Source organism: Gracilinanus agilis, chromosome 4 (assembly GCF_016433145.1).
Source record: "Gracilinanus agilis isolate LMUSP501 chromosome 4, AgileGrace, whole genome shotgun sequence".
Classification (NCBI taxonomy): Eukaryota; Metazoa; Chordata; class Mammalia; order Didelphimorphia; family Didelphidae; genus Gracilinanus; species Gracilinanus agilis.
The window spans coordinates 494,191,482-494,207,452 of record NC_058133.1 but is presented as its reverse complement, the minus strand read 5'-3'; the positions used below and the strand labels follow the sequence as shown (position 1 = coordinate 494,207,452).

At 44.1% G+C, this 15,971-nt stretch overlaps 1 protein-coding gene across 1 annotated transcript in view; it reads left to right on the top strand.

Moving 5' to 3' along the window:
- The window catches only part of LOC123247474 (CGRP receptor component), a 31,409-nt gene extending 23,928 nt beyond the window's left edge, over positions 1 to 7,481 (top strand). Inside the window, exon 6 of the mRNA XM_044676373.1 lies at positions 7,163 to 7,481. Within this exon, the coding sequence (XP_044532308.1) occupies positions 7,163 to 7,303 (141 nt within the window). The 3' untranslated portion in view covers positions 7,304 to 7,481. The remainder of the gene's footprint in view (positions 1 to 7,162) is intronic.
- Positions 7,482 to 15,971: the final 8,490 nt, after the last annotated feature.

Genomic DNA, 15,971 nt, shown 5'->3' with positions numbered 1-15,971 from the left:
ATACATACATATATATATATATATATTATCACTCGAACCCATTTCCATATTATTCATTTTTGTAAACAAGCAATTCTTTAAAACCAAATCCCCAAATCACATACCCATGTAAACAAGTGATAAATCACATTTTCTTCTGCATTTCTACTCTTAGAGTTCTTTCTCTAGATGCAGATGGTGTTCTTTCTCCCACAGAATTGTTCTGGATCGTTGCATTGCTTTTAGTAGCAAAGTCTATCACATATGATCATCCCACAATGTTTCAGTTACTGTGTATGATGTTCTCCTGGTTCTGCTTATTTCACTCTACATCAGTTCATGGAGGTCGTTCCAGTTCTTATAGAAATCCATCATCTCATTCCTTAGAGCCCAGTAGTATTCCGTCACCATCAGATAGCACAAATTTGTTCAGCCATTCCCCAACTGAAGGCATCCCCTCATTTTCTAATTTTTTGCTGCCACAAAGAGCACAGCTATAAATATTTTTGTACAAACAGGTCGTTGCCCACTTTTTTTTTTTAATCTCTTTGGGGGACAAACCCAGCAGTGGTAGGGCTGGATCAAAGGGCAGGCAGTTTTTTTAAAACCCTTTGAACATAATTCGAATTTGCCCTCCAGAATGGTCGAATCAACTCACAACTCCAGCAGCAGTGCATTAGTGTCCCAACTTTGCCACGTTCCCTCCAACATTTATTATTTTCCTTTGCTGTCCTATTGACCAGTCTGCTAGATGTGAGGTAGTACTCAGAGTTGTTTTGATTTGCATTTCTCTAATCAGGAGGGATTTAGAACATTTTTTTCATATGATTATAGATTTGATTTCATCTGAAAACTGCCTTGAATGACCACTCCTTGTCATTGATCTCATAGAGGTTCAGGTATGGGTTGCTTCGACCTAGAGATTCTGTGATTCTCTCTTACTTTGGGGTCTGTCATATCAGCCATTAGCTGAGAATGAGCTGGAGAGGGTAGGGGCTAGGGCCAAAGGGTCATCATCTTAGATGTTGAAGGGACCTCAGAAGTCATCTCTAGGCCAATCCCTCATTTTATGGAGGAGGAAACTGAGACTCATTAAGGTGAAGTAGATTACCTAGGGAGCAGTTGTAATAGCTAAGGATTAGCATTTATATAGCACTTTAAGGCTGGCGAAACACTTTACATATATTTTCTTATTTGAACCTTACAAGAATTGTCAGGATCTGTTATCCCCATTTTACAGATGAGGAAACAGGCAGAGAGAGGACAGGTACTTGGTCAGGGTCATAAAGTTCCCAAGCATCCCAGGCAGGATTTGTGTTCAGGTCCTCCTGGCTCTAAGGCCAGTGCTCTGTACTCTACAACCTAGCTGGTAAGAGTTTGAACCCAGGTCCTCTCCTGTTCTTTCCATTGTCCCAGGCTGTCCAGCTTTCTCCCAGTGGGGTCATTTTTAAGAGTGCCGGGGAGGGACCATGTCAGCTGACTGACTTCCCAGGAATAATCTGCACTGCCTCAGCGTGCAGACGGGTCTTGGGGACCCACAAACCTGGTGGCCTCATTCCATGCATTGACAGAATGGGAGTCCCACAGTGGTCGCCAATAAAGCATGTTGCTGGAGGCGGCCTCTTCCCGGAGTGTCTGCTAATGAGCTCCAGAGATGTAAACTCTGATGCCTTTTGTATTGAGAGATCCTAAATGAACTCCATGAGGCTTAATGAAGACGGAATGACTGGCTGTTTCTAGGTCCACATTCCCGTGCATGGGCCATCAGAAATGTTGTATGGGAAGGCAATAAAGTTAAAAAAAAAATCCAGCAGACTCCAGAGCCAAATGGACTTGACTCCTCTCTGGTGTCTTTTTTGTTCCAAATCAGCAAAGGTAATAAACTATCCTCACAGAAATTGAGAAAAGTGTATAAGAAAAAAGAATGCAAAGGAACTGAAGTGCCTTGCCTGCAAGATGCCTTAGAATTGGGTGTTTGGGGGAGGCAGCTAGGTGGCTCAGTGAGTCAGGCCTAGAGATGGGAGGTTCTGGGTTTGAATTTGACACTTCCTAGCTGTGTGACCCTGGGCAAGTGACTTAACCCTCATTTCCTAGCTCTTACTGTTCTTCTGCCTTGGAACCAACACACAGTATTGATTCTAAGATGGAAGGTAAGGATTTTAAAAAAAGAATTGGATGTTTAGAGCTGGAAGGCTGGGAGATGGGCTAGAATGGGATAGGGACTAGATCTCTTATTTCACCGGTAGAGGGAACTCCCAGATGAGGAAACTCCTTCTACCAACACAGTTCAGCACCCTTTCTGCCACTTAAAGAGTTGCCTAGAGTCCTGACTTGCTCCCCTAAAGTCAGACAGTCAGAGTACAGACTTTCTGTTCTTACGTCTGGCTTTCTATTCACCGAACCACACGGCTTCTTTTGCTTGAGAGGATAGGGGGATAAGAGAGGCAATTTAAAATTTTTTTCTAAAGATCATGTAAAGTAGTTTTTGTTTTTATCTTTTTTCAACCCTTACCTTCCATTTTAGAATCAATATTGTGTATCGTGTTGACAGAAAAGCTCTTCTTGCTTTCTGGAATTCTTTTGGCCTTTTTTAAACAGACAGAAAAATTAAATTAGGGTTCCACTCTCCGCCAGGTGTCTTTCCAAGGGAGTTAGAATCCATTGTGGAGGAGGGATGGGAGGCAGAGATTTTACCCCCATCCCACTTTTCCCAAGAAGCAGCTGCTGTTTTTACCTGTTTGACATTGAAGGCCATGAGCTCAAAAGGTCTTAAGCTTGAAAAAAATGGCCCCTGAAAATAAAATACCACGAGACTGTAACTCCAGTCCCACTGGGTTACAGGTCACAGGCTGCGTCTCTATCTCTTCCGCCAACACTAACCAGCACCATGTGTTGTTCCTGGCTCAGAGACATGTGGCAAGCAGCAAGAGGAGGAGGGGAGGGGGAGAAGAGGAAGAGGAGGAGGAGCTGAAGGGGCTCTGCCTGGTCCTTGGACCAGTATGTGATGGTGACTTGAAAGGAAGACAGCAGCATCTTTATATCTGACCTAATCTCTGAGAATCTTTCCCTAAGATGCCCTCTCTTTTTATCCTCAAACATCTTCCTTCCTTCCTTCCTTCCTTCCTTCCTTCCTTCCTTCCTTCCTTCCTTCCTTCCTTCCTTCCTTCCTTCCTTCCTCTCTTCCTTCCTTCCTCCCTTCCTTCTTCCCTTCCTTTCTTCCCTCCTTCCCTCCTTTCCTCCTTTCCTCTCTTCCTCCACTTTACTACCTATTTGGATTAGAAGAATCTCAGAGGAGCTTATTTACATCTAGGATCATAGGTCTAGAGCTGTAGAGGACCTTAGAAACCATCTAATTAATCCAACCCCTTCATTTTATAGATAAGGAAAATGTGGCTCAGTTTCCTCATCTGTAAACGACTTGTCCAAGGTCACATAGGTTTGTAAGTGGCAGACACGTGTTTTGAATCCAGGTTCTCTATCTCCAAATTCAGTATTCTTTGCCCAGTATTGAAACACTATTTCCGGTTAAGGTTTTATTAACTTCACTTCCAAGGCCTTTGCTGAAGACTGGTACAAACAGGGGTGTGCTGGAATCAGGTCATATAGGCTCTGGAGAGCCAGTGGTTAAATGTTCAGTGTTAGCTCTTATAATTTGGAAATCAGCAAATGATTTTTTAGGACTTGATTTTTTAAAAATTGTCTATAGACTTAAGAAATTGATGGAGAGGATATTATATGTGTTTCTGTCTTAGTAGTAAATTTAAAGCCAATAAGAGGTATGGGCTAGGCAGTTGAGGTTAAATGACTTGCCCAGGGTCACACAGCTAGGTGCCCTTTTTCTTTAAAAATGGATTTTTTGGTGCTTTTTAAAAAGCATCAGTGTCATTTTCCAGATGCACCCCCCCACCTCATCCTGCTGCTTCTTCTAGCAGTCATTAAGCATGGTGACAATTTAATGATAGAAGGCACTGGTTGGCGCCTCAGCGTGGGTGCGTCCTGTGCCATCTATGCTTAATGAAGTATTAGAATGGAGAGACGTTCCTGTTGACTCCTCTGCGGTTATTTTTGGTGTCTGATCCTCCATTCATTTCCTCTGACGCTCATTTATCTCTTGGCGAGCCTTGGTGGTGGAGAGCTTCGCAGGGCTGGCACTTTGACCTCAGGAAATGGAATCAGAGGAAGTTCCCCCTCCTAAAGTCCTGTCCCAGGAAGCTGAGCCAGGGCAGACCCATCCCTCTTTGCCTCAGTTTCCTCTACTGTAAAACGGACACGATAATAATAGCTCTTCCAACCCCCAGGTTGTTGTGAGGATCAAATGAGATTGTGCTGGTAGAGCGCGGCACGTAGTAGGTGCTTCACAGAGGCCGCCCCCTTGCCATGGGAAGCTTTCACCGCCTTCTTTGAGACAGTCGGTCATCCATCTTTGTTGGAAGCATGTTCAGGGAAGCCATTCCACAGCTGTCTTTATTTAAACTCATTTTTAGAAATTAAATGTCTTCGTTATCATCTGTTCTGAGTACACGGTTCTGCGGCTTCTCCCCCCTCCCCGGCCCCGATCTCGTCTCTCTTCTTTATAAAACCCGTTTTCTCTTATGGAAATGGGAAAGAGCCGGGCGCCATCCTCAGGACCTGAATTCTGGCCAAGCCTGAGCCCCCTTTTGCATCCCACTACCCCGGGGCAGGAGTGGGACACCCCCCCTCCCCCAACCCCCCTGGGCTTCCAAGTCTTCAGCGGAGCACGCACAGCTCTGCCTGGGCACCTGGATGAGACATCACAGTCTTGGGGCCATTTGAGGCTTTGTTTCTTCTCCCAGAGCATGACAGGAGGCAGCTGGAAGGGCTCTCGTCCCCCAGCCGGCCTAGGAGAGCCCGGGCTGGTGGTGTGAGCGTGCGGGAGCTCCTCGGAGCCCTTCTCCCATCCGCAGTCTGTGTCCGAGCCTGTGAGATGCAGGGGTGGGCCGGGCTGACGCCTCCGCACTCCTTTTCACTTCATCTGAGCTCTAGGAATCGTTACAGCGCTGTCTGTCTACCTGCACAGGGTGCCTGCTTTATATATCACAGCCATGCAGGCTGTCTGTTTATCCATCGATGTGTCGTGTATCTATAGCTGTGTCATAGCTGTACGCTGTATCGACACTTTATGTAGCTGCATTCTATCCACATAGAATAGCTATATAGTGTCCGTATTTTATATTTATATTTACACATACAGTATGCTTTACAGATTAATACAGTATATTGATGTATAATGGCCATATAGTATCTCTATTTTATATTTATACATACAGTATATCTATTTTCTATATTACGTCTATCCATACATTATATTTATATATAATAGTTATATAGTATCTCTATTATATCTCTACTTTATAGATTATATCTATATTTTATATATTAGATCTATCTATACATTGTTTCTATATATTCTATCTCTCTATACTCTATATTTTTACATATTATATCTACTTATCTGTTATATCTGTTACCTATCTAGCTCCATATCAGAGCTATCTAGTACATCTCCACCTATGTATATAGTGTGTCTGTATAAAATATCTGCATTATCTCTGCACGACAGCTCCAGGTTTATAGATCTCCATGTCATATCTGTGTATTACGGCTCTGTCGTCTCTCTACATACATCACATTTCTACGGAGCCTATCTAGATAGAATGTCTGTTTCTCTCTACCTTCATCTATAGCTTATCTAGTTATACATTCGATATTAGAGCTGCATAATAGGTCTGTATTATAGAGCATTGTCTGTCCGTGCATCTATTTATCTGCCAACCTCTAGCTAGATTTCAGTCACACGTGCAGGTCTTCCTGCGCTTTTCTCCCCTGAAAGTTCTCTCCTTTCCCTTCCTCCTGTGTCCGCCGTGGCACCGAGATGCCCAGCTTTCACACCGTCCTCCTCCTCTGGGAGCCCAAAGCTGATATTTCCGGCTTGGCCCCGTCTCGCCGCTCTCCTGGGCTCTGCTGGTAGCCTCAAGTCTCTCCCCACAACAGCTCCGCTGGTCTCCCTCTCTCTGGTGTTCACTAAATTCCAGTGGCTCCCTATTGACTCTGAGAGGATATGGATTTCCTATTTATAGTACACTTAAACATTTTTTCTTACACTAAATTTCTTTTTTTTTGAACTTTTCCCTTCTGTCTTAGATTTGATACTTAGGGTTGGTTCTAAGGCCTAGACCATGAGGATCCAGTGACTTGCCCAGGATCATACAGTGAGGATGTATCTAAGATCAGATTTGAATACAATACGACTTCACATTAATTTTATAATGTACATAATCATTATTGGGCAGCTAGGTGGCACAGTGGATAGAGCAGCAGTCTTGGGGTCCGGAAGACCCGAGTTCAAATTCAGATAATAGATAATTACTAGTTGTGTGACCCTGAGCCATTACTTAACTCTGCCTCAGTTTCCTCACCTGTCAGATGATTTGGAGAAGAAAATGGCCAAATCACTCCAAGATCTCTGCCAAAAAAACTCCAAATGGGATCAGGAAGAATTAGACATGAGTGCAACTACTGAACAATCACACCATAATCCTTAGTATAGTATTCATATGTCAGTCTGAAGAGCTTTAAATTGCTCCCAGACTTTGGGGACCTCCTTCCAGCTAAACAAGCGTGCAAGGACTGGGGAGGGGGGTCGCTCAGGATCTTTTTGGTGGTGGGGGTGCATGATCTCGTCGGTTGGGGCGGTCAGGTCCGGACCAGCCTGATGGTTAGTCTTTTCTGGCCTCGCTCTTGGCTCCCTTGACCACAGCTTGCAGAGGGATTCCTGTGTACAATATTCTCTCCCTCTCATCTATTCTTATAACAAAGAGTTTTTTTTAAAGGAGGAAAGAAGAATCTTATCGGAACTAACTAATACATCCTCTGTGCGTGACTGCTGTGATTGTAATGATTCTGGCCGCTTAGATTTAGGGCCAGAAGGCTCTTCAGAGGGGTCTCCCTCATCCCACTAGGCTGCCTTGCCTTGGTTCCTTTTTTTTTTTTAAACCCTTTTTTAAACCCTTACCTTCCATCTTAGGATCAATACTGATTCCAGGGCGGAAGAGCAGTAAGGGCTAGGCAGTGAGGGTTAAGTGACTTGCCCAGGGTCACCCAGCTAGGAAGTATCTGAAGCTCAGTTCATTTTTAATGGGCTAGTGGGTTTTCTTCTCTGCAGATGGTAGAAGAAAGTGAAGAAAGATTGACAGAAGAGCAGATCGAGGATCTCCTGCAGACTGTCACCAGCATCCTTCCTGGGGACCCTGAAGCTGAGCAGAAGGCGGAGAACATGGCAGTGGAGGAAGGGGACCCTGAGTAACTAGGAGCCCCTGGACCGGCTTCCAGACAGAGGGGCTGAGAACCTAAAAGGCATTCAAAACTGTTTGGTTTCACCCCAGAATGCTTTGTAAATTCTCTAAGCCCCATCCCCGTTGACCAGAAGTGAACCCACGAGGAAGCAGCCCCATGTGGACGGTTATTAGTGAGGGGAAGCAATCGAGGACATCCAGCTGAAAGGGGACGGGAGAGGAGGGGCGGGGGAAGGGTGGGAACCAGCCCATAAACCCCTTTGGGTCAAAAGTTCTTTTTCTCTAGCTCCAGCCCCAGCTGTGAGCATCTCCGTAGCCCCAGCTGGTGGGGTCCTTGTTCCGCCCCAGGCTCCTGCCATCCTAAGTGGTTTCATATGTCTCCCCCCTACAAGCTGCGGATGGGTTTGCTGTATTTCTCTCCAGGCTTTTCGGGTGAGTTATGTGATTATTCTGTTAGAAAACCATAAAGAAGAAAAAGATGAAAAGAGTATTTTTTTTTTAAAGGAAGACATTCTTCCCAGTGTGTGCCAGTCAAATACATTTAGCCAGACTTTGTCTTAAATTCATTTTACTAATGTCTCTTGCCTTTAGATCAAGGTGACTTCAGTGGAGGCAGCTGTGGCTTAGTGGGTAGAGAGCTGGCTTCAAAGACCTGAGTTCAAATCCCACCTCTGGCCTATTGGTTATATGACCCCCCGGCAAGTTTTTAACTTCTCAAGGCCTTACGTGACTCTAAGACTGTAAATTGCAGAGAAGGCTCCTTCTGCATTGGTGCAGAGGGATTTCCTTGTATCAGTGAAATCACTGCTCCAATCTTTCTCCTTTCTCTGCAGTCCTACCATCCAAGCTTAATAAGTGCTTTCTCTCCTCCCCTCCCCTCCCCTCCCCTTCTTCTTTTTCTTTTCTCTCCTCTCCTCTCCTTCTTTCTTTTCTCTCTTCTTCTTTCTTCTTTTCTCTCCTCTCCTTCTTCTTCTTTTCTCTCTCCTCTCCTTATTTCTTCTTTTCTCTCTTCTCTCCTTATTTCTTCTTCTCTCCTCTCCTTATTTCTTCTTTCTTCTCCTCTTCTCATTCTCTTCTCTTTTCAGAGTTAAATTTTTTGCAATTAACATTTATTTTCTCTCTTCCCCCTTCCAAAAAAAAGACAAAATCTTTGTAACAAATATGCCTAGTCAAGCAAAACTGTTTCCTCCATTGGCCGCATGTCCAGAAACGTGCCTCGTTCTGCGTGTGGAGGCCATCGCCTCTAAAGAGGTAGCTAGCATCCGTCATCATTAGTCTAAGCCCTGTCTTTTAACAAAGAAGAACAATTCAGTAGAAACAGCTGGATGCTGAGAACACATCTGTCAGTGCATCATACAGCATCCTGTCCCGGACGTGACCTCACTTAAGGAAAGCTCTATCTAGCAAGGAGCAAAGGAAGGAACAGAGGACCCCACCAAAATGATTTTAAGTCTATCCCTTTCCAAGGCTTGGGGAATTTAGAGCCATTTGGCACAATTGGGTCATAGGACGTAGATTTACAGTCAAAACAGGCCTCAAAGGCCATCCAGTCTGGCCTCTTAATTTTACAGAGAAGGAAACTACGGCCTACAGAGGCACAATCACCAGCCACAGGTCATAGAAGTAATAGGAGGCGGACCTGAGATTTGAACCCAGGTCTTTAATTCCAGGGCTCTTTCTTCTGTTCTTTGTTTTGTTTTGTTTTTTTCCCCAGCAGGTGGGTGAGGGGGGACATTCAGCTTAAGAGCTAGAAGCAGGGGGCAGCTGGGTATCTCAGTGGATTGAGAGCCAGACCAAGAGATGGGAGGTCCTGGGTTCAAATCTGACCTCAGACACTTCCCAGCTGGGTGACCCTGGGCAAGTCACTTGACCCCCATTGCCTACCCTTACCACTCTTCTGCCTTGGAGCCAATACACAGCATTGACTCCAAGATGGAAGGTAAGGGTTTAAAAAAAAAAAAAAGAGCTAGAAGCAGGTGATGTCAAAATCAGAGGTAAAAGGATCATCTGGTCCAAATCTGGCCCCAAAGAAGAGAGAAAATGCATTTCCTCTCATCCTTGACAGAGGTGGAGGGGTGGTGGGTATGGAATGCTGCCTGCGCTGTCAGTTCTGGGTTGGTGTGTTGGTTAGTTCTGCTGAATTGCTTTTTTCCCTCTTAAAAAAATTTTTTTTTTTTTCATGAGCAGTGACTTGCTGGATTGGGGTGTGTGAGATAGATTTAGCATGGAAGATTTTGTAAAAGCAAAAGATAAATAAATTTTTTTTAATCATCTTCCTATTTTTATCTTATTCATTTATTTATTTATTTGCTTGTTTATTTATTTATTCATCTGTTCATTTATTTGTTTGTTTATTCACTCGTTAATTAACTTATTTGTTTATTGGACCCTGACCTTCCATCTTGGAGTCAACACTGTGTATTGGCTCCAGAGTAGAAGAGTGGTAAGGGTAGGCAATGGGGGTCAAGTGACTTGCCCAGGGTCACACAGCTGGGAAGTGTCTGAGGCCAGACTTGAACCTCCTATCTCTAGGCCTGGCTCTCAATCCACTGAGCTGCCCCTTTTTTAATTTATTTTGCTAATTTAGTTTTATTATTTTATTTATTACCACCACAGTCCTACCCCTAGCCTGACTTCAAACCCTCCTTTGTCACAAAGAAATATGACCACCCCACACACTGGCTGTATAGGACAGCCTGTACCACTTTGCTTTACCCTCCTTTATAGATGAGGAGGTGGAATTTGAACCCCCTTCCTCTGGCTCAGTCTAGAACTCTTTCCCTGGATCTTTAAATGAGAACCACTGAATTAGGGTAATTGCCAAGTGAAAATGCATCCCTGTTCAGCCTCATCGGTGGGTAGGTGACCTAGGAGCACTGGACTAGAATGAGGAAGACTCATCTTGAGTTTAAATCTGGCTTTAGACATGTGCCAGCTGTGTGACCCTGGGCAAGTCACTTAACTCTGCTTCAGTTTCCTCATCTATAAAATAGACTGAAGAAGGAAATGGCAAACCCCCTAGGATCTCTGCCAAGAAAGCCCCAAAAGAGGTCCTGAAAAGCAGGACACAGCAAAATCGGCCTTAACCACAGATATTCAGACCGAGTTGGGATTCTGGGGAGATCCTACAACCCTGTAGGAGTTGCTGCCACGGATGTCAGATCTGTAGCTCTTTCCTTAAAAGGGGTCATTATCCCTCCACATCTGTGCCTATGCGTTTCCCGAAACTATTTTTATTGCCTCTATCCAGAACATAATAAACAACAAAAAAAAAATTTATTATTCCGGAAATTCTCTATTTTTAATGCCTCTATCCAGAACATCGATCCGGCTACAGCTCCCTAGTCTGGTCCCCAGGGGCTGGGCTTAGCTGTATCTCCCCTCCCATGACTAAGCTGGGCCAGGTGACACACCTCGGAACGAGCAGGGATTCGTGGGTCCGTTTATCTGGGCCGTCGGGCCCGAGAGCCTCTGATTTGGCTGCCAGGCTGGCCATGTGCCCCCATCAGTGATGTTTCCCTTTGGATTAACGTGCATGAGGTGATTTACGGATGGCAGCCTTCTTTACAGCCCAATCCATTTAACAATAAATCATTTCCAGGCATCCACCAGGCTCCAGGGAAGCCCCATAACTCTCGAGCACTTGGATAGAGAGAAAGAAAGAAATCCAGCTTAAAGGGAGCCGTGTGTATTTCTAGGATCCGTCATCAGGAATATCCTTGTCATCCGTTAGGTCCCAACTCTGTACTGAATTCCTTGACAAAGATCTGGCCGTGGGATTGTACATTTGAGAAGGGGAGAAGCCTTAGAAATCAACGAGTGTAGAGAAATGCGAATTCAAACAGCTCTGAGGTTCCACCTCACACCTCCCAGACTGGCCATAGGACAGTAAAGGAAAATGATAAATGTGGGAGGGGATGTGGCAAAATTGGGACACTAATGCATTGCTGGTGGAATTGTGAACCGATCCAACCATCCCGGAGGGCAATTCAGAATTATGTCCAAAGGGCTCTAAAACTACATATCCGATATCACTACTAGGACTGTATCCCAAAGACATTTTTTAAAAAATGGGGAAAGGACCTATTTGTCCAAAAATAATTATTGCAGCTTTTTTTTTTTTTTTGGTGGTAGCAAAGAATTGGAAATTCAGGGCTTATCCATCAATTGGGGAATGGCTGATCAAGATATGGTAAATGATTGTGATGGAATACTATTGTGCTGTAAGAAATGACTAGCAGAATAATTTCAGAAAAAGCTGGAAAGACTTACATGAACTGATGCAAAGTGAAGTGGGTAGAACCAGCACATTTTACACAGTAACAGCAATATATATATATATATATTTTTTTTTTTAATCTTTAACTTCTGTGTATTGGCTCCTTGGTGGAAGAGTGGTAAGGGTAGGCAATGGGGGGTCAAGTGACTTGCCCAGGGTCACACAGCTGGGAAGTGTCTGAGGCCAGATTTGAACCCAGGACCTCCCATCTCTAGGCCTGGCTCTCAATCCACTGAGCTACCCAGGTGCCCCCTGTATATATATTTTTTGATGAACAACTTTGAACGACCTAGTAATGCTCAGCATTGCAGTGATCCAAGACAATCCTGGAGATTCATGATGAAAATGCCATCTGCCTTCTGAGAAAGAACTGATGGAGGCTGAATGCAGATGGACACATATTAGATTTCATTTTCTTCTTTTTTTTCATTTGAGATCTTTTCCACAAATTGACTGATATATGAATTTTACAAACATTTTTCCATCAGATTGCTTACCATCTTGGGGAATGGGGGTGGGTGGGAGGGAAGATGAGAAGAAGGGAGATAATTTGGAACTCCAAAGAAAATAAATGTTAAAAAATTTTCTCTGGGGAGGGGAGGATGTAGAGAGGGAGAAAATGTGAATTTTAAAATATCAAAAATAATTGGCAAAAGTTTTCTACATGTAACAGAAAAATAATAAAAGATAGACAATTTTTAAAAGGCCTTCGAAGTCCTTCCTACTGTTAGCGCCTTTCTTCTAAGATTTTTTCCTCTTATTTTGTATATATCTTGTATGTCCCCAATTATTCGGGTGCCATCTCTCTCATTAAACTCTAAGCTCCATGAGGGTGGGGACTGTTTTTGCTCTTTCTTTGTACCCCTACTGCACTTAACATACTGCCGTGTAAGCTAGGCAGGGCTGGGGATATCTATTTTACAGATGAAAAGACTGAAAGCATGAGAAGTTAGCTAGTTAAATGTTCTGGCTGAGTTATTTTTGTTTCTCTGGAGTACCAAAAGCAGATGAGATGGGAAAGTGGGAAGCTTCTTGGCCCCTCCTTGAATCCCAGAAACACGGAGGAGACCATGACATGGTTGCCTAACCCACCCCCAGCAGGCCTCTGTTCCATGGTGGGGCAGCTGGCCCATCATGAGAAGATACGCCAATGGGCACGATCCAAATGAGTGTGTTTGGAAAAAATGTTTGCTGACAAACCTTGATGGGAAGGAAATTGGAAGAACTGATTGGGCCACTTTAGTAATATCCTTGTTGGTTGAGGAGTGCCTTGGCATTCTCTCCCATGGCCTCAGCTGGGCCCAAGCAGCCTGGGCTCGAAGAGGAGATCTTGAAAGGAGGACTCGGTGCCCCCAGAATCTTCCGGGCAGCTGATGTCTCGTTCCCCTGCCCTGGGCCAGCTCTCCTCTCTCAATACTCTCATTGTCTCCTTGAGACTGGAGCTGTGTTTGGATAGTTGTGGGCTGAGTCGGACTGGACACTGTCCAGCTGCCTTCTTTGACACAGGTTGTCAGCTGGGAGCTCCTGAGTCCAGTCTCTGAAGCTGTCTGGGGCCCTCCTTGAGTATCCCTTTGTCCTAGTACGCCAGAGCTCTGGCCTCAGGGAATCAGAGAGACTCATTGATTCAGCCATGCTATGACAGATTCTCGGGTGGGATGGGGCGTCCAGAAGTGGCTGGGCTTTCTCATCTTTCCCACAACACGCCAGCACCTTAAAGGAACACAGAGCCTCGTCCTTGCTCCCTCTGAATAGTCACCACGGTGTAGGGGAAAGTGGCAATGTGCGTGAGAGAAACTAAGTCAACTGCTGAAGAGAAGAGGAAATGTTCTTTGTCTTTTCCTGAGGAGGTAGAGGACTATGGCTCTGGAGTGCTGCATACACCGACACATACTAGTCTGATGGTTTTGCTTAACTGTTCCTTTTTTTTTTTTTTTAAATTTTATTTATTTATTTATTAGATGAAACCCTTACCTTCTGTCTTGGAATCAATACTGTGTATTGGCTCCAAGGCAGAAGAGAGGTAAGGGTGGGCAAGTGAAAGTGAGAGTGAGAGAAGTGAACCAAGCCAAAGAAAGAAAGAAAAAAAGGAGAAAGGCAGAAGGAAAGAGAGAGACAGAAAGAAAGAAAGACAAAGAAAAAGATAGGAAGGAAGAAGAGAGAAAGGAAGGAAGGAAGGAAAGGCAGAAGGAAAGAGAAAGAAAGAGAAAAGAAAGGAAAGAAGGAAAGAAAATAAACCAAGTGAAAGTGAGTGAGAAAGGAAGTGAACCAAGTGAACCAAGCCAAAGAAAGAGAAAAAAAAAAAGAGAAAGAAAGGCAGAAGGAAAGAGAGAGACAGACAGAAAGAGAGAAAGGTAGACAGAAAGAAAGACAAAGAAAAAGAAAGATAGAAAGGAAGAGAAAGAAAGGAAGGAAGGAAAGAAAGGCAGAAGGAAAGAGAAAATAAACCAAGTGAAAGTGAGAGTGAGAAAGGAAGTGAACCAAGTGTACCAAGCCAAAGAAAGAAAAAAAAAAGAGAAAGAAAGGCAGAAAGAGAGACAGACAGAAAGAGAAAAAGACAGACAGAAAGAAAGACAAAGAAAAAGAAAGATAGGAAGGAAGAAAAAGGAAGAGAAAGAAAGGAAGGAAGGAAAGAAAGGCAGAAGGAAAGAGAAAGAGAGAAANCCAAGTGAAAGTGAGAGTGAGAAAGGAAGTGAACCAAGCCAAAGAAAGAAAGAAAAAAAAAGAAAGGCAGAAGGAGAGAGAGAGAGAGAAAGAGTGACAGGCAGAAAGAGAGAGAGAAAGACAGAAAGACAAAGAGAAAGATAGGAAGGAAGAAAAAGGAAGAGAGAAAGGAAGGAAGGAAAGAAAGAAAGGAAGAAAGAAAGAAAGAGAAAGGAAGGAAGGAAAGGAAAGAAGGAGAGAGAAAGAAAATGAACCAAGTGAAAGCGAAAGTGAGAAAGGAAGTGAACCAAGTGAACCAAGCCAAAGAAAGAAAGAAAAAAAGAGAAAGAAAAAGAGAGACAGACAGGCAGAAAGAGAGAAAGACAAACAGAAAGAAAAAGAAAGAAAAGAAGGAAGAAAAAGGAAGAGAGAAAGAAAGGAAAGAGAAAGAAAGAAAAGAAAGAGAAAGAAAAGAAAGGAAAGAAGAAAGGCAGAAGGAAAGAGAGAGAAAGAGAAAGAAAAAAAAAAAAAGGAAGGAAGTCCTTTCACCGGTATGGGCTTCATCTGTCAAATAAAGGAACAAGTTAAAAAATCTTTTAAAAACCTGCCCATGTCTAAACCCTGTGATACTCGGGGGTGTCATTTCTTCTTTCTGAAACAATTTCCCAAGGTAAGTCATTTGACTTCTTTGAAAGTCAGTTTTTCCACTAGTAAAATAGGCAAGAGAACAGCCAGAACTTCCTGACGTCACTAGGTCAGGAGAATGGGTTTCTTTTGATGGGTTGCCCGCTGGCTCACCCTTCCATGTTTCAGGCTAGGTGAGGAATGAGGCTGCCGTCCCACATATGTAAGCCAATTTGCAAACCTAGAAGTGCTCTCCACAAGCATTATATTGTCATCATCATCATCATTATCGATCATGTTGGTGATTGATAATAGTTACCAATAATTATTGCTAATAATGATACATGCATATTATAGAGTAACATTATGATTGCCGATGGCACTTATTAGTGCTGGTATCAATATCAATCACACGTGCATATTAATATTCCAATAATAATAATTATTATTGTTAATAATGTATTGGCATTGAGGGCAGCCAGGAGACTCAGTGGATTGACAGCTGGGTCTAGAGATGGTCCAGATCTGGTCTCAGACACTTCTCAGCTGTGTGACCCTGAACCAGTCACTTAACTCTGATTCTGCTTTTCTGCCTTGGGACCAATACATGGTATTGCTTCTAAGATGGAAGGGAGGGGTTTAAAAATAATAGCAATAAGAAAAAATATATCATCATTATTGGTAGCATCGCTGTCATTGGTAACGAGGATGACGCTCACCCGGGGAGGCCGCCACTGGCCACCACGGAAGATGGAGGCTCCTCGTCTGGGTGACCGAAGGAGGGCTTGAGAAATCTCTCCTTTCCCAGCTGGCTGTGCTTTCTTGCTAGCTGGCTCCTGTCTCGCTGACCGCTGTTAATGTCCAGCTGGTGAGTAAGGAAAGGCCCGTCGTCCGGGCTTCAGGGGGCTGGTGGGAAGGAGGGGAGGGAGAACCCCTGCAGGTGGGAGCTGAGTACCAGACTGAGGGCTCTTCTCGTGGATGGGGAGGAGGCTGGCTGGACCGAGCATCGGTGGGCCGAGCGGGTGTTAGCTTTCGGGGGCCGCTTTATTTTAGGAACCATCAATAACTGGAGGAGTGGATGGTACCCAGCAAGTGACCGTCCTGGGGAAAGACCAGCCGGTCAGCTCCTCGAAGGC